At 38.4% G+C, this 27,076-nt stretch overlaps 1 protein-coding gene and 1 long non-coding RNA gene across 2 annotated transcripts; one reads left to right on the top strand and one right to left on the bottom strand.

Annotated features, from left to right (window-relative positions):
- Window positions 1-85: 85 nt before the first annotated feature.
- LOC144064581 (uncharacterized) lies at window positions 86-24,236 on the bottom strand. The gene is made up of 2 exons (XR_013296831.1): window positions 24,096-24,236; window positions 86-1,164 (listed from the first exon to the last, which is right to left on the bottom strand). It is a non-coding gene; the product is annotated as an uncharacterized LOC144064581 (long non-coding RNA).
- kif26bb (kinesin family member 26Bb) lies at window positions 413-26,495 on the top strand. The gene is made up of 15 exons (XM_077587241.1): window positions 413-632; window positions 827-1,171; window positions 5,378-5,785; window positions 8,453-8,568; window positions 8,685-8,850; window positions 12,556-12,759; window positions 13,068-13,161; window positions 14,566-14,837; window positions 15,082-15,262; window positions 15,408-15,555; window positions 16,294-16,453; window positions 16,633-19,669; window positions 20,356-20,508; window positions 24,088-24,238; window positions 25,668-26,495. Exons 1-15 carry the CDS (start codon window positions 591-593, stop codon window positions 25,720-25,722), a joined length of 5,532 nt encoding a protein of 1,843 aa, XP_077443367.1. The 5' UTR covers window positions 413-590; the 3' UTR covers window positions 25,723-26,495.
- Window positions 26,496-27,076: the final 581 nt, after the last annotated feature.

The raw sequence follows: 27,076 nt of genomic DNA, 5'->3' as shown, positions 1-27,076 counted from the left end.
GCTGACACGATAACAGCTTTTTCCAATTGTGCATGTAATGTACATGTATGCTATACACTGTAATAATTTAATTCTAAACCGTGTCATCCTTTTGCCATCTGTACAATAGCAACTTCCCCTCTAGGGGTCAATAAAGGACTATTTTCCCCCTTATCGATATAAATATTGGTATATACATTATTTTGTATTTAATATCACGTTTTATTTCATTAAATGTTATCATGCAAGCTAGTTTTAATATTTTCTCTAAAACAAATGATACATCTAATTCAACATTTTTATCAATGAGTAATCGAGATAGTAGTGTAGAAACAGTGTTCTTTGTCGCCCTCCGGTGGAGGTCTTGAATAGTGACACAACGTGGAAATTCACGAGTGTCTCACACACAGTGCGCTCATTCCATCTCCGACACTATCACGGTCGCCCATCCGACTCCGACACTGTCCCCCACACTTTTTCTCGGTCTTATGTTTCATCTTGACTACTATGGGACGAAGAAACCAGCGACACGCGAATGGAGCTTTGGCAAAATCACGCGAAAATGCAACCAGCCTTTGTTTGGATGTCTTTTTAAATATTAACAAGTTGTCATGTCATCTCTGACAGGAGGGAGAGAAAGATTTACTGCCTTGGTAGGTCCTTTTTTTTTTAAACAAAACAATTACTGCATGTATTTCTGCAAAATTATAGTATTGTTTTGTCAATACTTATATATGGCTAAGCTTGTTTTGTTTTTAGAAAACATTTGGGTGTGGTTGCAGTTGTCTACATCCATTCATATCTAATTTACACTCACCATCCTTCTTATAATTGTTGGATTTCTTAGGAACCTAAAGTGCAGCATCACTGCGAGTCCTCCCGAGTTTCCGGAAGGATTAAAGGGAACGATTTCAACTCACATCCTAACCAGCATCCCCCGCCAGAGAGTACAGGGGGATTTAGAAGCGACCCACATCGGAACATGTACCTCCCCAGGGCTGAAGGGGTCCCATCTTACAGGACTCTGCCTGGGTCTGTGGGAGAGCGGATCATGTCTTTGAGCAGGACTGTGCAAAGAAATTCTCCTCGATTGGAGAGGAAAGAGGCGTGTTGTGAAAGATGCTCAGCCACCCTTGTTGCTCTCAAGAAACAAGCTCTCAGCCTGTCTGTCCATCATCACTTCTCCTGTAAGGTGAGTAAACTTGGCTCAGACTGCAAGCCATGCTCAAATGAATCTTGGATTTGTTAGAGTCAAACAATGTCAGTTATTGGTGCAATTTTTTTTTTAACCCGAAAAAGGTCTAACCTTGCATAGCACTGTGACAATTTTGAACAGCCCAATAATCAAATTGAAGAAATAATTATCAGTCCAGTTTAACAAATTTCTTACAACATTTTTGGACAACAACAACAAAAAATACACATTCATTAAACCCACCAGAAATATAAATTTTGTATTAGATATTTATAGGCAAAAGCCTGTCAAGCCACCAGTTATATTATTGTTGATGAGTATAATATCATTTCCATTCCCATTCCATTCTGTTCCTCTGTTATTCATGGTCAGATCACAATAGAAATGAGTATATTTATATATGTATGTATATATATATATATATATATATATATATATATATATATATATATATATATATATATATATATATATATATGTAAATATATATATATATATATATATATATATATATATATATATATATATATATATATATATATATATATAGTGCAACCGATTGGTTAGGTCTTGGGTTGAAGGTTGGATTACAGATCAGTCTTCACTGTGTGGAGTTTGTATGTTCCGACTTTGTGTGGGTTCTTCTTGGTACTTTGGTTTCCTCCCACATCCCAAAAACATGCACGGTCGGCTGGTTGAACACTCTAAATTACACCTAGGTATGAGTGTGAGGGATTGGCTCCAGGTTCCAAAAATGAATTATATATACATACCATACATATATATATATTTATATATATAAATATATATATATATATATATATATATATAAATATATATATATATATATATATATATATATAAATATATATATATATATATATATATATATATATATATATATATATATATATATATATATATATATATATATATATATATATATATATAAAAAAATAAAATTCATTCATCTTCAATACTGCGCATCCTCATAAGGGTTGTGGGGGCTGACTTTGGGCAAAAGTAGGGTAGTAGTAAGGGACACACAGAGACTGATAGCCATTCAAATGCACAACCACACTCTCACTGATCGGGAATTGATCCCACGCTGTACTCCCCCAAGCCAGGCAAATGAACCACTACACCATCAGGTGGCCAATAAAAAAAAGATAAAATATTTTACTCATACTTGCATAGCAAATCCATACAATTATATTTTTTAAACTAACTACTGATATAAATATCGTCTTACATAATATTTTAGTACTATATTGAAGTACATGCATTAGTAAACTATCTGGCAAAAAACAAAAGGTTGAGTTTCTATTTGACAATTTTCCCAATGAAATCTAAAAATAATTTAATTGACCTCTTCTACTGTTATTTTATTGTATATGTGAATGTAAGCCAAAACAACAGCAAATCACACACACCCTTTTTTCTTCTGTGGAAGCAAATGGAAAAGCAACTTCAAAGGTGGTAATGGAAAAAAATAATAGTTTTCTTGTGGCCTCACCAGTGATAGTTTTCATTCAAAACAAAGACCAATTTTCTCGCATCATCAGTTCAAACCAGCATCCATCACTCCACACTTCAACAGACCAAGTGCCAGCCCTGTGCTAGTGGCTCCAAACAGTATAAATATTTAATCTCAACATCGCTATGTCATGTCTTCAAGTCTCCCCTTGGAAAAAAAGGCTATTTATTTTTGTCTTTCACAGTGGGGTGAACTATATTTTTGGACAAAACACACATTTTAGAAGTGTTGGCTGAGTTAATAATCAGATAAGTGCGATAGCTTCATTCCTCATTCATTTCCTGAACCGCTTTATCTTCACTATGGTCACTGGGGGTGCTGGAGCCTATCCCAGCGGACTTCGGGTCAGAGGCGGGGGGGGGGGGGGGGGGCACCCTGAATCGGTGGCTGCATTTGGCTAGGTGTTGGTCATGTTCACAGATGGACACAAGACCTCTGACACTCACATGACATGAATTCAGACACTGCCATGCAGCGCCAATCAAAGCAGCTCCTCTCCTTCCCTTTAAATATGGCACATAATTCACACACTTGCAAACAAAGACACTGTGATCCAGGTGTCACTAGAGGTCGCTGTGCTTGCCAGGTATGGCAACAGATAACGTAAACAATTTTCACTGCACCATCCAGAAAAATACAGCAGTGTATTTATTATTTACCAAAAAACAAGCGAACAAAAAACAGTAAAACACGTTAAAAATGTCTTGATTAAACTTTAGTTTTCTACTTCAATTCATATACATTTACCCAAGGTGTTTGAATTTTATGATAAATTAATTTCAGAGGCTCATAGTACAGGCGGGCTCAATTTGGGTTTAAAAGGGGGATTTAAGTTTGGATTTCAGACAAAAACTGACTGAAACTGAAAGCTCACCCATTAAAACACTTCATGATGCTGTATGGTCTCTTCATGATGGGTGGTCTAGTAAATGCGTTAAGCTCTGGTCATTACCATAATGTTTTGTAGCAAATGTTTTTTTTTCCATAGCTGACAGGCTTGTCTGTTCGCCATTGAGGGAATTTGAATTTGGGTCACTGTCAAAGTGAATTCGTGGCATGGGTTAGACAGATGGCAAAGGGCAGAGTGAAAAAGAAGTGGTTGTATGTGTGTGTGCGCTTTATTTCACGTGTATCACCAAGGGTAGAGAAAATGAAAGCAATGCATTTTTCACACTAGATTGATTCTTGTAGACACAAAAGACAGTAAAGGTCCAGTTATAGGACACAATTGCTTAATTTACTTATTTAGAGCAGGAGTGTCAGACTCGGTTCGCGGGCCGCATTAACGTCAACTCGATTTCATGTGGGCCGGACCATTTTAGATATAATATTTAGATTTTTTTTTTATATAAATGGATTTAAAGAACTGGATTAAAATCCCTGAATATTCAGTTTTTTATAGATCTAAAACAATGTTTATTTTAGCTTTTTTAAAATATATTTTTAGATTTTACAAACTGATTTTTGAACTAAGAACACAGAAAAAAATGATTAAAAAAATACAATTATTGATTTAAAAGGGGTAAAATCAGGAAATTTAATATACATCTATACTCTTCATTTTAATTTGATCCTAAAACAGAAAGTCGGCATTCATAATTTACTTTCCCGGGCCACACAAAATGATGCGGCGGGCCAGATTTGGCCCCTGGGCTGCCACTTTGACACGTGATTTAGAGTGACATGTTTTTGCAGAAAGAGCGCCAAGTTTTTTTCTGACACATCTTAAGTATTTTGCCAATTTTCTTTCTTATATAAAAATTAAAATGTGTCAACTCCTAACTTACTAAATTATAGCTGAACTAGTCTCTATGTCCTTTCTGATTACATGTGTAAATTGGCTAATGTACTAAATGTATGTGTTCATTACAAAAGGAAGCTGTAAGAAACAATTGGGTTATTTTGCTTCCCAGCTGCAATTCAGTTCTGTGACACTGCCGGTGTAAAGCAATTGCTTTCAATTAGCACCCAACCGATTAACAGACAAAGATAAAGCAGCTAAACGAAAGAACAATGATTCACAAACAAGAATATACAGTACCCTGTTTCTGTTATAATATCACGTCATGCTCTGCATTACAGCAGCACACATCGGTACACGGTCAATTGGTCGCCGGTCTTTTGGTCGCCCGGAAGGTTATTGATAATTACCATTTAAATCGTTGCTCCAATTCCCTAAAAACAAACTGCGAATTACTATTTAGTCATACTTAATGCCCTATTAATTATTAGGCTAAAGAAAAGCTCCAAATTTCCCGGACTTTTATTGTTTTTTGTTGGAGAACTTGTTAAGACCCTGACTGACGTACCTTCCTAAGGGGACAACTCATGTACATTCAAACTCTTATTCACTCACACGTCGGCTCAGTGAAACTGCTCATGACCATTGTTGGCTTTTATTGATGCGTAGACCGTGTTGTTTTACCTTGTTTTGTCGCCGGTCTTTTGGTCGTCGGTCTTTTGGTCATCGGTCTTTTGGTCGCCCGTTGTCGCGGTCCGGGCGACCAAAAGACCGCGACCAAAAGACCGACGACCAAAAGACTGGCGACCAAAAGACCAGCACCCAACCGACCACACACGGCACACATCAACTATAGCAAATGATCTAGTACCAACAACATGGAGCATTAACAGCCCCCGTTACATTTTTTTTTCAAATTCCATAGGAGACTAGTGACCTGTGTGCATTTCTTCACAACAATCTACGCATCCACAGTCGGTGCACCACAGAGTCTAGGGACAGAAGCAAAGATCTGGGTGAGTGTGCCACCTGCGGCACAAAGCTGAATCAGCTCAAGCACGAGGCAGTCCACTTGGCCCTGAACAACAGTCGTCAATCATCCAGCGCCAGGAATGCTACAGTGTTGGGACCAAGTAGCCCAAAACTTGGGGCCAGAGCTGCTTCACAACCACACGGCCTCAATCACTGCCCTCGAAGCCCCAAAACGCCCCAGAGAACCCCACAGACACTCAGGCGGAGGGTTGCTAAGCCCCCAAACCACGATATGGACCGCTGGGTTGAGGAGCATCACAGTGTCTCTACGGATGGTGTCAGCTTTTATCCCCATAGTCAGGTACCTTCAAAAGCTTTTACTTAACACTAAATCACGGAACAGTCCCTTATATGAACCCCCTTTTAATTAGTTCCAGGTGTAATGTGGATCTTTATGGGGGCACAGCAATGAAAGCAATGATTCATTTATCCTTCTCGCAGCCTTTTTGAATTCCTTGGCTGAAGACATTGTCATAAGTACTTCTGCTAATGGAATGAAATTGGGCCATGATTTACCCTTGTCATAAAAGCAGGCAGTCAAAAAGCTCTCGAGATCAATAGTAGGGGTGGTCTTATTTAAAAAGGCAGACAGTAAAATATAAATATGCATGATGAGAGTCACAATTGATTCAATCTCTCATCTCTGCCATTAAGATAATGTTATGACTAAATACATTTTATTGCCATCAAAACACGTATCTTCTCTGACAATTTTTAATTACTATATTGCAAGACACTAGGACACACATTTCCTGAGAAAAATAGAATGCAGGCTGTTCTGTTGTGTAAGAACGGATCGATATAAATATTATCCGGGTATGAGGAAGTAATGTGAAAGTAGAGGCGTTATAGTGAAGAGAGATGGGCTGGCAGCAAGGAAATGGGACTGCAGAGAAAGAGGAAGGGTGTATAGAGAGAAAATTGAGATGGAAAATATAGGGATTAGGGCACCATATGAGAGCTAACAAAACAAATAACAAAGAACGAAAATGTTGTACATAGATAATAATGCTTAGCTTGGTATTATGGCTGTTGTTAGCAGTGAGGTAGAAACATACACATCATACTGACGGCTATTTTAAATATTTTGCCTCAATTATATAGCCAAAAATGTGAGCCATCTCATGGAGTCTTTTCCGACGTTCGGAAAAAAAGTGTCCCCACAAAGCTGAAATTTACTGTTTTCGCCAAAAAGCCAGGTTCAAATTATTATACTGCATAACACATTTAAAACAATATGGTTCTGTTTCATAATCGGCGTGTTTTCATAGAAGGCAATTCATTATCCAGTGAACACAACAAAAACAGTTTTTTTTATACCTGTCGTTATAGATTTGTTTTGTTTACCTACAATTACATAGCGCAATGCACAGAGGCACACACACCCAGACACAATAAAAATATAAAGAATTCGCTCTATAAAAGTGGTAATGTGAAAGCCCTCTGATCATATGTATTATAAAGGCATTTCTTCCTGGTCATATTCATCTGATTTGCCCATTTGCTTGCTGTATTTCCTCATATCAAATGTGAGTCGACTTTCCACTGAGCAAACTATAGTTAAGCGCCCCTGTGTGTGATGCAAGTATGCGCTGATAAAAGCTAGATATAAAATCACAACAAACAAGCAGGCTTTGATGTGAAAATGAGAATATACGAGTATTTTACAAGTTGAAAAGCACCAGCAAAGGTCAAAATGATTTTCAGTAAAAAAAAATATGTCTCACGTTAAACTAACTATCCAAAACCAGTCGGGAGAGGCAGATTCTTTTTAGGGAAATATTTTTATCTTGACGGTTGCAAACAACTCTGTGGTCATACGCAGTTTTATTCAAGTCACATAACAAAGGAAAGATGATTTTCATAGAATCAGATTACACTCTGGAGCCAAGATGACTGAAAGAGACTAAAGACTACAAAAATGGCATCTCTTTGTTAAACTAGTACTATGTGATTTAGCATTAAATACACAACATAACATAATTAAGATAATTTGTTAAACACCACTCCTACACGCTGTTGTATTGTTTTGATGGTTTTGTTAGTTTACTTTGGGTACAAATTTTGCATGGTTCATTTTGTGGACTAATGAATTTATTATCTAATTACAAAGGGTTCAATGAAATGACAAATTAAATGGTAGCGGGATTTGGTGCGTTTTGGTACCACTGCTGTAAATTTTTCATAGGTGTGAATGAAAATGTGAATCATAGAGTAGAATAGAAAATAATAGCAAACTTAAATGTTGCAATTAAAATGTTGATAATATGACTTAAGGCAGGGGTGTCAAACACATTTTTTTTGTTGCGGGCCACGTTGTAGTTTCGATTTCATCCGGAGGGCCAGTATGTCTTCCAACTAGGCTGCCAAAATTAATTGATTAATAAATTGACAGCTCTTTCAATCTAGCTGATCGATAGATCATTTTTGGACATTCAAATTTGTACAAATTGTCTGCAATTATTGATTTAAAATGAGCAAACATAGGAAATATTCCCTATACATCTATAATCTTTATTTGAATTTGATCATAAAACAGAAAGTTGGCACTCCTCATTAACTTTCTTGGGCCACAGAAAATGATGTGGCGGGCCAAATTTGGCCCGCAGGCCGCCACTTTGACATCTGTGATTTAAGGTGTTTGAGTTCCATCTGAACAGTAGTAGAATGTGAAGATATAGAAATGGAAGTGTTGCGTATGGTTTAACCATAAATTGAACCATGTACGGTATAAATATTCCATTTACTGCATAGTCCACCCTGTGAGTCATGGTTTAACGCAGACATTTCACATTTAAACCCTTGAAAGTAACTCGTTGCAGTCCACAGACGTCATATGAATAATGGTGTATGTTTAACCCAGTGTGCTACACTTACTCTAACACGCCATGATAATTGGACCATTAGGAGTGGGTGCTTGAGTGCAATTACTTGTTTGAATCTTCACATACAGCTCTCTTTGTGACAGGCTCCAGATAACGCTTTGTTAGGATGCACTGATGTTGTATGCGCTAGCTCCAAGATTCCTCACCTCTCCAGGGTTGTGACAATTGCAAACACTGCTGCTATGTCCTTTTTCACCAGGTAAATGTTTCCTTAGTAATGATCAGATAATATATCCTACATACGTGCACTTTTGTTGCAGATAACCATTGTGCTAAAGATTGTTAATGCTATAAATTTTGCTATTTTCCTTTCAGGGCAGCAGAGAAGCTCAACCTGAGGAGAAAAGGCCAGGCTTCAGATACCGCTCCTCCTCATCTCTCCAACAGTTTCAGGGATCTCATCCAGAAAAACCCTCCGCCTGTCCCCCCCTGCCTGCTCCAAGCTGCTCTCAGGACCAAAGACTCACCCAATGTTGGCAAGGTATTTTAAATCCTTAATTTTATTTGTTTGGGCTACTAAAGGTTATTTATTTAATTTCATGTCCAATCTAGCAACTAAAGGAGGGGTCTGTTGTACGTTCGCTATCAAAACAACAGCATCTGATTGAAACTCATCAATCAGCGTCAGTTGGCCTACCCAGTGGGTTTCCAACCTCAGTATTTGTGGCCAAAACGACGTCTATTTTTGGTTCATGTTTTGGCAGCAGAAAGAAAGAATCGGTAACTCATAAATCTATGTGTTACAATCTGTCCAACCTGGTCCGACTCTGTTGTTCACTCCAGCTGTTGTGTTCTCTTAAATAAAACATTTGCAGGTACACTTTTACTATTTAAAGAGAAAATAGTTATTTCAGCAAAAGAAAAAGATATAACATATTTTCTCGTATATATGCCATACTTGTCGATAAAAAAATGATTACTGAATTAAGGGTACGGCTTATATGCGCACAAGTTAGACTTCACATGCACGAAACTGCAAGGTGACAGACAAAATGCTATAACGCAAGACAATGCGGCCGATACGGTCATTTATTTTAAAATAGAGAAAAGCTGTAAAAACACTAAACAAAATTTATTTGGACGTCTATGAATGAAATTCAAGAAAAAAAATAAACCGTATCTTGCATAAAACGTGAAAAAACTCACTTACTTCTGCCCATTGCTCGCTCAGGGCGCCGGAATCTTACCTAGGGATGACAAACTAGACCACTATGGACACACTTCCTGGTTGCACTGATCACATGACTTCCTTTTTTAATTTGTCTACATGTAAGCAATACCCTTTCGGAATGTGCAATCCAGCAGACGATTTTTTTGATTCATACACAATCTCAGAAATATCACGTGCGATTATTTTTCTTAAGATTTTCGCTTCAAGGTAACATTTGTACTCCCGATTTAAAACATGATATGGAGGTGAAAATTGTGAATCAGGGACTGTCTTATACGAGGGAAATTGTAAAATTCAACGATTTTAAGGCAATTTTAAGGGTATAGTTTATACGCGGAAGCGGCTAACATGCGAGAAAATACGGACGATTTGGTAACAATTTCTCATTGCAACGACCATTTTTCAGTTTTACCAAAATAATACAATACATATCGTGATATGCATTGTATTATTTTGGTAAAACTGAAAAATGATCGTTGCATTGAGATTTACTCAAAAAGAATACTACTGGGATTAATTCGCAACAACCACAAAATTGGAATGAAGAGGAAAAAAACCTGTATATAAGTCGCACTGGAGTATAAATTGCATATATAGGGCCAATTTTATTTTAATAAATAGTAGTGACAAAATTAATACATTCGTGTAATAATAAAATAGTAACCATCAGGCTAAACAGACACATGGAAACATAGATATTAATTATTTTAAGATAACGCTAGCGTACACAACAACGTGTCTAGCAAACCTATATTCCGAAAAATATGTTAATGTAAGATAGGGAGATGAAGACATAAATTTGCATCGTTTTGAAGGTGGAGGTTTGCATTTGTTGGTAAGTTGAGAACAGAGCTGTTTTCATTGCACTTACTTTGTAATGTGTGGAGAAAACTAGCACTATTGGTGCAATGGTGGTACATCTTCGCAAGCACCATTCGAGACCACAAATGCCATAATGTCAGCATTATTACCAACCATATTGAATTTTGAAGACATCACAGGCAATTTGGAGGGGATCCTGTATCACCTCCTTGTTCATGATGCAATGTCATGTGGCTAATGCTTCCATCTTAAATCCCCCTTCCCCATCTTTTTTGTCTGTTGGGAAAATGGGCTTGATCGATACATCGGACTGGTTGTCCTTGTCTCATAGACGGACTCTTGGGTTGAGTCTAGAATTACAGTTAGGGGCTCTGATAGAGCCTGCCCCAGCTGCCAAAGCACTCAACTTGGTTTGCTTTTGCGTGCTACATTCGATGCGTGAGAGAGGGGAAAAAACATTTCTCAGTTGTTAAAGTGTCTGTTGAATAATTGAATGCTCATAAATTTGGTTTGACACAGGTTCAATATGTTTCAGTGGACTCTTACTGCATACATTATCAAAATTATGAGGAGAAGCGGGTAAAAAAGAAATATCATGCAGCAGCATGGATTTCAAATAGTCAGTGACTGACGAAGTCATGCTGGCACTGTGCCAACAACCGGGCTGGATTGAATGTCCTTTGTCAGTTTAGCATCTTTTTATTTTCACTCTCCATATTCTCCATTGTATGATTCGGCTTATATTACCTTTGTCACCGCACAAGCCTGTGAGCTTTATTAAGTGGCTGTCAAGGATCGGACCAAATTTAAGACCTCCGTGCACTTTACTGTCCACCACTGCATTAAGTAATTAATGTCATGACATGTAGAAAAACAACAGGCAGTTTGCATCGCTATGTATGGCTGTGATTGAATGGATAGATCCTGTATCTGCTCTAGCAAATTCATCTTTCTTCTTGTTCAGACAAAATCCTCTAGATATGTGCCTCAAGTAGCTTTGACTTGGCTGTGAATCAATTTGAAATACTCTTTGACGTGTCAATATATTACTATTATTAACATTATTTTTCTCACAATGGTGCTCACTTCATGGTAAACACTAGAACAGGTGTCAAAGTGGCGGCCCGGGGGCCAAATCTGGCCCGCCGTATCATTTTGTGTGGCCTGGGAAAGTAAATCATGAGTGCCGACTTTCTGTTTTAGGATCAAATTAAAATGAAGAGTATGGATGTATATTAAATGTCCTGAATTAAATCAATAATTGTAATTTTTTAATCATTTTTTCTATGTTTTTAGTTCTAAAATCATTTTGTAAAATCTAAAAATATATAAAAAAACTAAAATAAACATTGTTTTAGATCTATAAAAACTGAATATTCAGGGCTTTTAATCCAGTTCATTTAATTCATTTATAAAAAAGAAATCTAAATATTATATCTAAAATGGTCCGGCCCACGTGAAATCAAGTTGACATTAAAGCGGCCCGTGAACCAACCTGAGTTTGACACCCCTGCACTAGAATATGTATTTCTATTCTACAGTATCCGCCGCGTAATCAAGATCTATTTATTATGCTACAGTGTGCATCACTTCCAAATTATATTTGCTGTAAAACTGACATACAAAACAAATATGTGTGGAGTTTGCGTGTTTTTTTTCCTGTGCTTGCATTTCTTTGGGTACAGGTACTAGTTCTGTTTTCTCAAAAAATAAAACAAAAAAACTGAAGAACCAGACTTTCAAATATTTACTGTAATGTAACTGTACCTCTATTTAAGAAATTATTTTCTTCCAGAAGTAATTTTGTAACATGAATTATTCATAAGGAGAGACGCATTTTACATGTAAACGCTTTAAAACTCTTTCTATGGTCTCCAATACTACCCCCTAAACCCTTGAAAAATGATAAAAGTATAATAATTTTGTATAAAATATGTGCAAAACACAAAAAACTGAGAAAATAAAATAAAATAATTTATTATACCATTACAATTAATAAGATATGCAAAGACATTTTAAATTGGGGTGAATGGACGAGGCAAATGTTTCGCCAGATGAAGAAACTAATAGTGAATAGTAAATATGTTATGTTATGTTGGTGAAATATTGATCCAGCCATGATTTCTTTGATGGTTTTTCATACTAATTTTCCTATAATTCAACATGGTTTGTCCCCCACCTATTTGTTTCCAGGTCAAAATTGTGCTGCGAGTTAATCCAACAATGAACGAAAGCCAACCCCCTGTTCTCCACATTGACCCTTCCAAAAAAAGAGCCATTTTGTTAGAACCAGTGTGTCAAAGTCCACCACGCGCCAAGAAAACCTCCAGTAGGAATGGAAAGGATCTTCTGAAGGCTTTTCATTATGATGCTGTCTATCCTCAAGATTCTACTCAGGTTTGGTGCTTCATCCCCATCACTGAATAGCACTTCAAATTGGACTTTGAATATCCCTGTTAATGCATAATAATACCGATTTAACTCTATAAAAGTGTTGCTTTTTTCGTGCTCGTAATGCTTTTCTTTTTCTTTGTGATGACTTGTAAAATGATTGGGTCTGGGCTGGTAATTGGCAAATCACTATATTATATTCAATACGTTTTGACTCACTTCAGAGAGCACACCAGCATCCAATTCATTGAATGTATTAATGCGCTTCAGATATGAGTCATAAAATGTTTTCTGTCTTTTGTCCTCGTGACCAGACTGAGGTATGTGCTGGCGTATTGGCTGATGTCATTCGCTGTGTGCTAAGCGGCAACGATGGATGTGTCCTGGGTTTGGGGTCCTCTGATGTGGGTGAGTAATCGCCCGCTGCGAGGGGCCACGGGTTCACATTTTCAAATGAGAGTGGGATGCTTTTATCTATGCTCAAGAGCCATCCATCCAACCCCCTCCTCTACACTGCAGTTTCATTCCTGTTGTCACCCATCCTTACCAAATCACTTGAGTTTCTTCCCCATTTTTGTCTATGTCCTCTATACTCATCTCTAGTCCTCTCTGGTCCAATTCAACCCTTTAGGATTTTTGGTCCTTACTGTAATGACATTAAAGTGTTGCCATTTGAACCTCTATTCTACAAATCCATTCATTTTTCATGAATGACGCCGCACTGAAAAATCCACCAGTGGATCATATGTATTCATCGCCTGTAAAGCTTCCCATAAATGATGGACACTCAAGCACACAGTACACAAACACACCTTTTATTGTATTTTGGGGATATTCTGAGCACAGAGGGGATTGTAAAGAAAATGGACTGTAAAATGTTGCTATTAAAGAGATGGACCCATGCACTTAGCCTCTCTGAGAGCCAGCGTTAGATACTGTGGAGCACACGCTTGTATGCACACATACACACACACAAGGTAAGGGCAGGGTCTCCTTGGAGCTGCTTCTTCACATGAAACCACTCTCCGTAAATGAATTAGTTGGCCGATGCAGACTAGATGTGTCCCGCAGCCGCGGGATATCAATCTCGTCTGAAGAAGACTATTCCGTCTCAATAACAGACAGTAGCAGGCATTTTGGCTTCTAATGGGAATAAACCAATTCTCTTATCCTCATTCAATTAATGTTAGGCTAGGACATACGAGTAAAACAGGCCTGAATTGATTGAACCGGATGCTGGCCAAAACTGCAGAGTGAGGTACTGTTAGGCATGATTCCAGAAAATGAATCATTAATATCATAATTTATGATACAGCTTAGTCCATTAGACCCAGAAGTATTTTGAAGTGACATTCAGTAACTGTTGACATGACCATTACAGTTAATCATTATGAAATCATTATTGAAAAAATAATGAATACATTTCAATCTGTAGGTCCCGAAAAGTAGAGATTTTGAATTTGTTTGTATATTTAAATGGTACAAAGTAATGTTATTTAGTTTTTCCTTTAAAACAGTCCATATATGCATTGAATTTGTCCCATGGGGGTACCCTTCGTTCACTCGATGTATATATGTGCATACAGTGCATCTTGGGTTGAGTTACTATGCCAATCGCAAATATGGATTTTTCTCTTGTACCTTCCCTCATTCTAAAAAAACAATATAATATATCTTTTCCCCCTGTGATTTTATTGAAAACAAGTATCTTCAACATCGTGACCTTTAGGAGAGGATACATTTAAAAAATATTTTAAATGCTCTGTTTGTAACAGTATAATGCACAACCCAGTTAACTCTTGTCTACCACAGGCTCTTGGTCCAGCATGGTAGGGAGTGCTCAGAACATCCAGAAACTCGGAGTGATCCCATGTGCTATCTCATGGCTATACAATGCAATCGAGAAGCGGCGAGAGAAGACATGGACGGATCTGACTGTATCCGTATCTGCTGTGGAACTCTGCAGTGGAGAGGAAGACACTCTGAGAGATCTACTGGGGGAAGTTGTCCCCTCTTTAGGAAGCATGCAGGACACCCCAAGAGCTAACATTCGGCTCCAAGAGGACCCCATCCATGGGATACAGGTAGAAATATACTACTGTGAATGGGTCATTTTGGTATTAACGATTTAGGAATAGTATCTTAGAAGTTCGTGGTCCTGGGTACTTGCTATAGGTCTCAAATATATTGTTCTTTCTAAATGATTTCCTCAAAACTCATACATCTGATTTTCACTCAGTATGAAATTAATTGATATGAATTCATTGTAAATCACTAAGAATTGTATACATACATACAAACATATTTTTTTCTTTGACTAATTTCCAGATTCGGAACCACAACAGGGTCAAGGCCCCAACTGCTGAGCGTGCTGCCTCTCTCCTAGATGTAGCCATTGCAGCACGCCGCCACAATGACTTCACCACATTCTTGTCCCATAGCTCCATAATGTTCTTCACACTACATGTCCAACCCCCTCGCACACAAGAAAGCAGTACCACTGGGAAAGGTTGTAATAAAAAATTCATCTCCCATGAGAGCTTGCACTAGTAAAAGTAGATGTTTACATATTAATTAGTATATTTTCCGACAAATGTCTTCTTATTGAAATCAGTTTGATGTTTATAATTTATGTATGATTGTTTTTGCTTCAGGTTCACGTGGCCCCACCAAGTTGACCATGATTGATATCTGTAGTGGTATGAAGGGTGGGATTGGATATATAAGAAATAAACCTCCACATTCGGACTTCGGCCCAGTTCTTTTATCGCTACTGAGTGGACATAAAACAATCCCCAAAAAGTAAGCAATTTTAAACATTTTGGTTGCATTATAGTATGTGTCGATGATATGTTGTATCAATGACATGATTAGGGTTCTCAACTGATGCAAATTGTTTAGAGTGACATTTGGGGTTCATCTCAAGTCTCTTAATTGCAATATTCGTTTCTCCACAAAAAAATGAAGGTGACTGGGAATTCGTTATGACACCATCATATGAAGGACCATCTCAATTCTGTAAAACGCTTATTGAAGAGCGAGAGAAGCATTATAGAATTAATTATATTTAAATTGAGTTCAATACCACTCAAACATATGGTCTCGCCACTCCCATTAGAAATTTGCCTGTGTTTTTAACTTGGATCTTTTGTGCTAACCTACTTTACTAAAAAATATTAGCTATTTGTGCCCCAACTTAAAACCGCTTTTGTAGCAGACTGTAGCATTGTCTAATCTAATTTTTGGTATGTAACAAAGGTGCTGTCTCACATGATCATTGTTAACGTTAATGTGTAGCTTGTTAGCCTCTGCCTTTTCTGATTGAAGTACTCCATTGGTATGATAATGCAACATTATTCTCTTTGGCAAAGTGCTTTCCTGGCAACCCAAAGGGAAACAGTATAATGAGCTCTCAATATTTTGATCCATGTCACAATTCCCTTTTTTGATCACCAGTCTTACATATTCTACTTTTAAATGGAAATGCAATTGTTTTGTGTGACTAAAATAGTGTTTTGTTTAATCGGCATGTCTACATAGGGCAAGCAAGTTAACCATGCTTCTTCGGGAGTCCCTGAGTCATGCTAATTGCCACATTGCAGTAATTGCTCAAGTTGCTAATTCAATGGCCCAGCTACAGGAAACCACATCCATCATCCAGTTGGCTTCTCGCATCCGTAGGACACAGAAGAGGACAAAGGTACTACACAGTATAAATGAAATAATGTTATAAATTCTCATTGGTCACTGGTGTAGTAGTACGCTTGTTTGAGTTTGGTGCAGGTAGTGTGGGATTAGCTAAGGGTTTAGTGAGTGTGATTAGTTGTCTGTCTCTGTATGTACCCAACTCATCTTTGCCAATGTGTCTATATTCAACAGCAATTCAACTCATGCTCTCCTAGTGGCAGGAGTTTGACAAGACAAAAGAGAGGACCTCCATCTTTTTCCCTGCGAGCTTTCCACTCCACAGATGAGGTTGATGTTGACGTGCAACATTTTCGTCTCCGTGGGGAGCTAGATGAATGCTCCAGCAGTGACCAGTCCTGTGATACTGTAATCCAAATAGATACTGATGGCTTAATCCAGCCCAGAGCACCCCCGAGATTAGCAAAACCTGAGTTTGTTCCCATTATACCTTCCTTACACCCAAACAAGACTGATATTGAAGACCCGGAGTTTACTGCTTTACTCCAAGAGCTGCTGAAAATTCCCAAACTTCGTGGAGAGAACAAGAAAGACGATCCTCAGCGACAGGCTGAAATTCTGAAATCTGAATTTAAGAAGCCAGAGAAAGACTATCTTAAATGTGACACATTTACTGAGCTTCAAGAACGCTTGGGCTGCATTGACGGGGAGGAAACAATTGATTTGCTACAGTCCTCTTCCAAAGGCCATCCAATTAATGATGCCACACACAAACCACAATCTGAGAAAGTGGCAGGGAAACAGGCTACTACAGAATTGATGGAGGCATCGGCCATTATGAAACAGGGGTTGGGCTGCAGTCAGGCATTGGCCAAAGAAAACCCAACAGATGGTGCCTTTCATGGGGACAATTTTCAGAGAGAGGACTCTGGTCTTTATGATTGTGAGGAGTGTAGTGCAACAAGTTCAAGTGAGGAGCCGCTGAATCAAACTCTCAATCGCAACACAACTTACCGCTATCAGTTACCAACATCTGGAGCCATTCACTCGATTGAAATGCTGTCTTCTCAACCTGTAGATGTGAAAACTCAGTGCCTGGCTACCAACTGTTCCATTCAACCAACTTCCAGGAAGCAAAGTCATGAAGCAGTGGACTGGTACAAGGCAGACAAAAGAACTTCACCCATTGGAAAAAGTTTACCTGCTTCACCCCCTTCTCCTCCGAACAACACTACAAAACCTATAAATAACTGTGTGCTACTTGGGGACAGTGTGGCCAATGTGCCCAAAACAGATGGCAAGGAAATGAAGGCAACTATAACTGTAACTGTTCAGCAGCCATTAGATTTGAAGGGTCAAGATGAGCTTGTTTTCTCTATGGTAGAAGAGGTGACCCTCAGCAGCACGCTCGACAGTGGAAGGACTGGAGGGAACATCATTTGTATCAAAGATGCTACTCAGTCGTCGCCACCAATGCACTGCGCCTCAGGCTCCCAACCGATACAAATTATAAGCAATATAACTGAAGATTCTCCAGCAACGAGTGAGTCAAACGTCACACAATCCATGTTTGTTAATCTAGGAAGTACGATGACTGATAGTGAAAAATTACAGTGTCCGTCAAGAAGAGAAAGATCTCTACCTTCGTTCATAAATCCCATGTTGATAAATATGGATGAACAGTTAGATTCAGATAATGTGAAAGAAAGCGAAAGAACTGAGACTACAGTCATGTGTACAGCTTCTGCATCTGCTTCTGAGACTCACAAATTAAGATCAGACAATAAAGGGACCCAAAGCTGTGATCTGATTTCCTGTGACACAGAGGTTTTAGGAAACAGCCCTTTTTGTAATATCACTGCAAAAAACAAAGCGTCTGATGAGAGGATCAGATATTCTGACAAGAATCACCCTGGAGACTGGGAGCATGTTTACTCCTTAAACCTTTCAAAGGCCTCGCTTGGGGAAGAATCAGATGGCAGACGTCTTGGGAATCCAAGATTAATTGGTCTTTCCCTAGGTTGCCTGGATACAAGTAGTGAGTCCTTTAATACAGGTAGTTTGCCTCGAAGCTGGCTAAATGCCAACCAGCAGGAAAACCACCATCAGACAACAGACGGTTGTCGGGACCCAAGGGGGTTGACATCATCCACTCCTTGCAGCCCAAGGGTAACCCTAGAGAGGAGACGAGGCAAGCAGTCTTCCCCGGTGAACCATAGTCTCCACAATGTCTCTTCATTGAAATATGAAACAGCCTACAAACATGATGCTAGGCGACCCGTCAGGACGGCTATTGGATCATTGTTTGAGGCCTCAAAGGTAGGCATGAAACATGATCAGATGGCTGGGAGGATGATGTCACCGTTGGACGAGAATGGCAGACTTTTTAGTCCCAAAATGGATCATTTGACAAGGACATCCCTTAGGAAGAACACGTGTCAATTCCCTTTTGACCGAGGAAGCAACAACACCTCTCCGAGCTGTCAGGGTGCCTCCAAAAAATGTCCTGATGGATCTAGCAAAAGTGCTCACAAAGGAAAGAGTGTTGATGGTACAATACCGAGAGCTAGCAGAAGCTCCAGAAAGACACGCCAGACTAACCACAGCCATAATTCCATTGCATCTGAAACTGTAACTCTATCTAGGCCGACACACTCAAAGCTTTCTGCTGTAGGGAAACTTAAGATGGCTTGTCCCAAAGTACGACGCCTATCTGCTCCTAACATCAAAAACCACAGTCTCCCCCGTAAAGGCCTGCAGCAGCCCATCAACCGCAGTGCCAGTCTTTCTCCGGACAACAAAACTGTTAGCTTTGAGAGGACTTCCTCATTTGTTCCCTCTTCTCCTTCACTCTCTTGTCATTCCATCAGCAGGACGCCCAGTCAAAGCTCCACATGCTCATCTACAAAATCTGCAATCCAAGGTTTCACCAACGGCCGCATTTCAGACTTTTTGAAGGAAAGGCCTGCCAGCCCCACCCTATCAGGGCTGGAGCCGTTAGGCCCCTTTCCTTCTCCTTACAACCAAGTCACCTCTCCACGCACACCCCCTCACATGAGTGGACATGCAAGCGACACCACTAGTGTACTAAGTGGAGATTTACCACCAGCTATGGGTAAAACGTCGCTGTATTTCTCAAACAGGAACAGTACAATGAGCAGTGGCTATGATAGCTTGGTGAGGGACAGTGATGCCACTGTAAGCAATTGGAGTGGCTCCCTCCTCAGAGAAGCTAACAGTAGTAAATCATCTCGGCGCAGAGGCAACACAGGTACAAAACAATCAGGTTTAAAGGAAAATGATCTATTTATGTGCAGTTTTTCTTTTATGAGCAGATATTTCTTAATCTAACCCACATGCCAGGATCATTATGGTCAATGAAGGGTCCATATATAATTGGAAAATTACAATTAAGGTTTAAATGAACAGCTTTGTTGGTGCTTAATCGTCAACTAATCAGTTGATTACACACTTCTAATTTTGATAAGGAATTTGGCGAACGGGTCTCATGGCTGAATAAAATCACATTTTGAAAACCTCATGTGGCTCATAGAAATAAAACTGTAGACATTTTTCAATGATTAATTTATAGAAAAATATCTCCATCCTCCCATGTTATGATGTGAATTGGAGATGACGTGTCTGTAGAGTGTGCAGTGAGATCATGAACACTTAGTGTTAAGGAAGGCTTTACAGTGCCAGAAGTCATATTATTAATATATGAACTTAACAGTTCACTAAGCAAAGGAAGTTAAAAGGCAAGATTGGTTCACATTTATATTCGGAAAAAATACGAGTGTTAAGATTAGTTTAAAAGTAGGACATAAATGCTGAAAATAAGACACAAAAGCCAAATGTATACATTTTCCTGTATACACTTTCATGTTTTCAACATTGACAGAAAGGAATGAAAATTTCTTATTTCATTTCATGTGATGTATCTTTTTCTATCTGCAGGGACTCACACAAGTGATGTCTGTGATGACATACCCCACAAAACAAGACAATCGTCTAACTGCCAGAAATCTCGATTGGTGGCTCATGAAATCCCAGAGGATTATGGCATCAAAGTGTATGATGTTGACAACATGAAATGGATGCAGAAAAAAGGTGCTATTACTACTAGACAATATGAAACAAAAAATGAAATCTACTAATTATTACAACAGTTATATGCAATATATTTTTACATAAATCTTTGTGTGATCACTGCATGTTTTCTGCTTTAAAGCGAATTGGTTATAGAGTAGAAACCTCATACTTTACATTAAAATTAAAACAAAAAAAAACTAAATTATGAAAACCCTCGCCTCTTTTATGTATAATTAAACTCCACAGTTTTAGAGCCCCTGCCACTGTAGCAGCCATGAAATAGGTCAAAATAAGCTTGTAACCTGATTTAAATTTGTCATCTTTGTGGTTTGTGATTACATTTGCTAACGAGCATATGTCAATTTGTGACATCACACCATGCCTTATTATGCTAGTACTTGCACATTTCGAAATGCTGACTAATCTCAAGGGAGCTGGTTAAACAAGCTGTTTCAACTCTCCATCCTTTTTGTGCAAAGCTGGTAAACTCAGCCAAAATCAGACCAATTTATAAACAGCTTTAAAGTATTTTGAGAGATTTTTTGGTACCAAGATTTAAATGTATATTGACTTATTTCTTGAAAAAAAAAAGTGAACAGAACACAATGTGGGTATTTCATGGTTATCTTATAACACACAGAATTTAAATCATAAATTTGTTTGTAAATGCTGCAATTGGCTGGCCACCGAATCAGGGTGAACCCCCACCTGGTGCCCGTAGTTGGCTGGAATAGGCTCCAGCACCCTCCGCCATCCTTGCAAGGATAAGCAGTCCAAAAAAAGAATGAGTGTGTAGGTTGCAGTATTCGGAGGTGGTGACTTTGTATTTCTGATGTTATATGTGTATACAAGGTTTAGATAAAATCGCAACATTTTTGGTCATTGATGCCAAATGTGTCCGAGCAATGTGCTAGTGTCAAGTGAGGTATCGCCTAAACTTTGAGTGCTTGTGCATCATGGATGAACGCTTGGTTAGTTCTGCTTCCCCATGGTAGTAACACTTATGACATCTCGCATCAAACGATCAATAAGTGAGATCCTTTCTACCTAGAGCAAGGGTGTCAAACTCGGGTTTGTTCGCAGGCCGCAATAACAGCAACTCGATTTCATGTGGGCCGGACCATTTTAGATATAATATTTAGATTTTTTTAAAATTGGATTATAAGAACTGGATCAAAAGTCCTAAATAGTCATTTTTTATAGATATAAAGCTGTTTATTTGAACATTTTTTCTTTGTAAGGGAAAGCATCTAATAATCATTTGTTTTTCATTTCAAATGGAAACATTTTTTTTAAAAATTATATTCAATATTAAAGTGGAAAACCGAAAATATTTTTATATATTTATTTTTAGATTTTACAAAATGTTTTTTGACCTAAAAACACCAAAAGAAAAAAATGGATAAAAAATTGCAATTATTGATTTAAAAAGGGGAAAATCAGGAAATATAATATACATCTATAATCTTCATTTGAATTTGATCCTAAAATAGAAAGTTGGCACTCATGGTTTACTTACTCGGGCCGCACAAAATGATGCGGCGGGCCAGATTTGGCCCCCGGGCCGTCACTTTGACACCTGTGATCTAGAGTATAGACTCCAGACACTTGCTCAACCGTCAACGGCCACACAAGGCCTTAATATAAACACTTAACCTCTGACACACCCATCAGCCAATGGGCAAGAAGACTGAAGAGTTTAAATTTGAATAGAAAACATTCTGATTTGATCAAATTAGCCACGTAACAATGAAAACCCACCTGTTTGCAGAATGACCCGCTAAAATAGCTTTACAATCAGAGTGTTTGGACACCTGAAAAAATGATATTGTTTATGAAAAATAATGTAAGAGAAATAAATAAAATAACACACGGTCACCTTTTCACAACTGGGCATAAGTGTGGAACAGAGCTTTACCATAAACAAAAAGTCATCATAAATAAGACACATTGGAAACACGCAGATGGGAGTTGATTAAAATTTCAATTATACTGTGGCAAATTTTAGGAACAAAATGCTTCTTTCTAAAAAGCATTCCGGATCCCTAGACCAGTGTTTTCCAACCCTTTTGAACTGTGGCACTTTTTACAATAAAAAAATCTCAAAGCACACCCCCATCTGAAAATCTTCTAATTTAAAAACTCTCTATCATAACAAATACTAAGTAATTGTCATTAAAGGTTTTTCAACTGGAATAAAAGGATTCCCCCAAAATTATTCCCAAATCACATGGACAACTTCTAGATCGAGTGATATAAAAATAAGTAATGTAACGTTTTTACTCTAATAATTGTATTATTTTTTCTAAAAAATATTACTTAAATTTCTGAATATTACACGAAAAGCAATATTGTGGTCACACAGTCTTAACGTCGCCAACAGTTAATGCCCTTGAAACCAAACAACTTCAACTAACGTAAAAACTATTAAAAAAATTAAATCTTGTAACATTACGACTTTTTTTGACTCCCAATATTACTTCAAACTCCTAACATTACACGAAGAGCAGTTTTGTACTCACACAGACTTAACGTTGACAAAAATGTAAGCCCGTCGTCGTCATATTTTGATTTTAACCTCGTAAAGGTTCAATTTTAATATCAAGATTTTTCTCTCGGAATATTACAATGCATGACTTGCAATATCTCATGTCACACCTGACCATCGCTCATGGTCCACCCTTGCCCTAGATTACAACTACATTCAATGAATATTATATAATTCTTATTTTACACTTTACACTACATTTACTCTTACGAGACGTGTGCACATTGTACGCATAAAAAATGCTTGGCCATTCAACAGGAATAGGAAAAATGTATTAAATATGTGCTATTATAAACAGTCCATGAGAGATAATTTGAAATATCACAAAATCTTATTTCAGGGAAAAAGACCAGCTAGATTTGCATGAGTAAATATTTAATAAAAGATGGCAGGGAGTGTTGAAATACGCTCCCAAGCACAATCTGCTGCATTTGATGACGTTATGTCCCTATGGTGCGTGGTCTGGACCCCAAGAGACTGCTGCCTCCCTACACCACACTCAGATGTTGCTTCTTGATGCAATTTTAATGACCACACGGGGGGTAAATTGGGTCAATGTGCAGAAAAGCACAAAGAATAAACGAGCTGAACATGTTGTGGCCAAAGGCTTTGAAATATAATCTTGTATAGTATATTTAATTTTCTTAGAAATAATAACTATGTTGTACATGACCTTAGTAAGCACAATTTGATTAGTTTTGTTGAGTGGCTTATAGACACTAGAGACCTTCTTGTTTCAATCCCCAGTGACCTGGCCATGCCTGCTGTCTCTTGGACAGAGTGTGTGTGTGTGTGTGTAGGGGCGGGTGTGTTCAACCTGACTGTGTATTGGGGTGGGTTCAGACTCCCTTGACCTACTTTTATAGTACAGAGATGTTCTTAGTCTTGGGCCAATGCTAGAGTCAGGGTCAGGTCAAGGTGAGGTGTATAGTGGTAATTGTTTTTATAATTTGACCAAAAAATGGACAATGCAAATGTTTGTAACTGAGATAGAAATGAAGTTTGATTGGATGAGATAATATGCAATGATACAATGTTGGTGTTTTCAGGGACTCACATGCTTCAACGGCAGGCGGCAGTTTTTGGAGCTCATACAGAAGACGATCACCGACGTCGGAGCCCGATACTTCAAATTGAGCAGAGATCTGCAGAAGGTCGGACAGGATCCCATGTGGTATCCCATCGTTCAGAACCAAGACTGTGAGTGATACAAATTTTGTTGTAAATATACAATTTACTCCAAAAAGAAAAAAAAAATAGTTATTAGAATTGTAGCTCTTTCATTCTATGTTCAAAGCTTTGACATCCTCTAATGGTGTAATCACTAGATGTTAAACTTTGTAGCATTTTCATAATTTCTTTGAATGCCTTGTACAATGGAAGTAAAATCCCTGCACAATTTTACACATGAAAAAAGTGGTGATTAGAAGCCCACAACATTTGACTTAATAAAAGAAATAACTAAGTGTATGTCATAAGGCTTCAAACTCTAGCAAAAATATGGCTGGAATTTTAGTTGACAGAAGCCACGCCCCATTTCAGTGTTGAATGTTAATCAATGGGCAGGCCGGTGACCGAGTCACTTTGTGGAGGGGCTTTCTGCAGTGGGTGGGATTTCTCCAGTTTCCGCCCACATCCCAAAAACTTGCAAGTTAGGTTGGTTGAACACTTCAAATTGCCCCTTAGTGTGAGTGTGAGCTTGGTAAATGGTTGTCCATCTCTTTGTGCCCTGCGATTGGCTGGCCACCAATTTGGTACACGGTCGATTGGTCGCCGGTCTTTTGGTCGCCGATCTTTTGGTCGCAGGTCTTTTGGTCGCCCGGAAGGTAAGTGATAATTACCATTTAAATCGTTGCTCAAATTCCCTAAATTCAAACTGCGAATTACTATTTAGTCATACTTAATGCCCTAGTAATTATTAGGCTGAAGAAAAGCTCCAAATTTCCCGGACTTTTATTGTTTTTTGTTGGAGAACTTGTTAAGACCCTGACTGACGTAGCTTCTTAAAGGGACAACACATGTACATACAAACTCTGATACACTCACACGTCGGCTCAGTGAAACTGGTCATGGCCATTGTTGGCTTTTATTGATGCGTAGACCGTGTTGTTTTACGTTGTTTGGTCGTCTGTCTTTTGGTCGTCGGTCTTTTGGTCGCGGTCTTTTGGTCGCCCGTTGTCGTGGTCGGGGCGACCAAAAGACGGCGACCAAATGACCGGCGACCAATCGACCGCACACGACCAATTCAGGGTCCCCCGCCTCTGGCCCGAAGTCAGCTGGGATAGGCTCCAGCACCCCCCGCGAACCTTACGAAGAAGCAGTCTGGAAATTGAAAGTGTAGGTTGCAGTATTGGGAGATGGGGACTTTGTATTTCTGATGTTATATCTGTACAGGTTTAGTTCACAAAGTGTAAACGTGAATGTGAAAGTTTGACAGTATTGAAATGAGAACTGTGATTGACTGGAAGTGACAATCAATCCACGGTGTACAGTAATCTGCTATAGTCACCTGGGGTAGCCTCTTTCTCCAAGTGGCCATGGACAAGATAAACGTCAATGAAAATGGATGCTGTTCATCATGCGTTGTACTTTACAGCCACAGATATTTTCTTTCATCACTGTCCAACAGGCAACCTCTGGCAGAATTTCGAGGCGGACTCTCTGGAGCTCCTGGAGGACCTTGAAGACTTGACTGAATGACTGGAGAAGAGGGAGAAGATTATGACCTTCTGCGTTATCCTTCTTACAGGATTGTATCAAAGTGAACTGTGGTTTATTAACAGCCATTGAGTGATCGGCATTAGGCGCATTAGTTTGATCAGGTACACACAATATTTACTATGTGTGAATTTTTAATTACACAATTTTTGAGGTTCATCACTTATCATTTGAATGCACGCCACATTGATTTCACTTCTGAATTTGTTGAAGTGTAATGATACTTTAATATTGTTTTCATTGTAGGTCTTAGGTTAAGTTAGATAAAATTATTTTTAATTGACAAACATTTTTAAAACTGTCCATTCAATAACTGGTTACGTTTCTTTCCTGGGTATTGATACTGTATTGTATATATATATATAGATGTACATATAGTTAATGTTAAGTTTTTGGTCGAGTTGGTTAAATGCATTTTTCCTTCTTCTTTGTCACTAAATACAACATTTGTCTTTATGTCTTTATTTCTGCCTGTCTGCCAATTTGCCTTATTTAAAAAAGAAAAACACATTCAACACACTACTATGACACTAACTGAAGCTTTTGCCTGCCATGGAATTAATTTTTGATGAAAAAATCTGTTAGTTTGAAAAGGTTTTTATTTAGTTGACAGCTAGTTTAACCATTTTTTAAAGTGTATATGTATTACCTATTTGCAGGATAGTCACAAATTACATGTTGAACTGTATAGACATTTTGGTGCTGAAGAAAATGGAAATAAAATTGTATGCTTTTTTGATCCAAATGTAAAAGAAACGTGCTTTCATACTTTAAGAGACAACTTTACTGAGAGAACATGAATGGGAATAGAGGTTTTGTAAAATTGGCTGCATTGGGGTATGCTAAAGCACATTTTGACAAGCCATCTTAACTTTGGAATATGTTACAGTGGATTGATGAAACTAAAATTAAATTACATTGATATAACGAGGTAAACATAGAGAAATCCCCCCGCCTCCTTCGTCGTGCTCATAGCTAGGTGGGATAGGCTCCAGCACCCCCCGCGACCCTAGTGAGGATAAGCGGTTCAGAAAATGAATGAATGAACATTTCCTCTGGCCCGAAGTCAGCTGGGATAGGATCCGGCACCCACCGCGACCCTTGTGAGAATAAGCGGTTCAGAAAATGAATGAATGAATGAACATTTCCTCTGACCCGAAGTCAGCTGGGATAGGCTCCAGCACCCCCCGCGACCCTAGTGAGGATAAAGCGGTTCAGAAAATGAGATGAGATTATGCACTTATCAATATAAATACTGATATTGGAGGCGGCCCGGTGAATTAGTGGTTAGCGCATTGGCCTTACAGCTCTGGGATCCTG

Source organism: Stigmatopora argus, chromosome 19, assembly GCF_051989625.1.
Source record: "Stigmatopora argus isolate UIUO_Sarg chromosome 19, RoL_Sarg_1.0, whole genome shotgun sequence".
In the NCBI taxonomy this organism is placed as follows: Eukaryota; Metazoa; Chordata; class Actinopteri; order Syngnathiformes; family Syngnathidae; genus Stigmatopora; species Stigmatopora argus.
The sequence above is the reverse complement of the archived record's forward strand: the minus strand, read 5'-3'. Positions and strand labels throughout refer to the sequence as shown.

Bases quoted from the DNA above. Each gene is read 5' to 3' on its own strand.
- kif26bb (XM_077587241.1), top strand. From the start codon at position 591: ATGTCATCTCTGACAGGAGGGAGAGAAAGATTTACTGCCTTG. The intron at 19,670-20,355 runs GTACAAAACAAT...TTCTATCTGCAG, and splicing joins TCGGCGCAGAGGCAACACAG to GGACTCACACAAGTGATGTC. The intron at 24,239-25,667 runs GTGAGTGATACA...ACTGTCCAACAG, and splicing joins CATCGTTCAGAACCAAGACT to GCAACCTCTGGCAGAATTTC.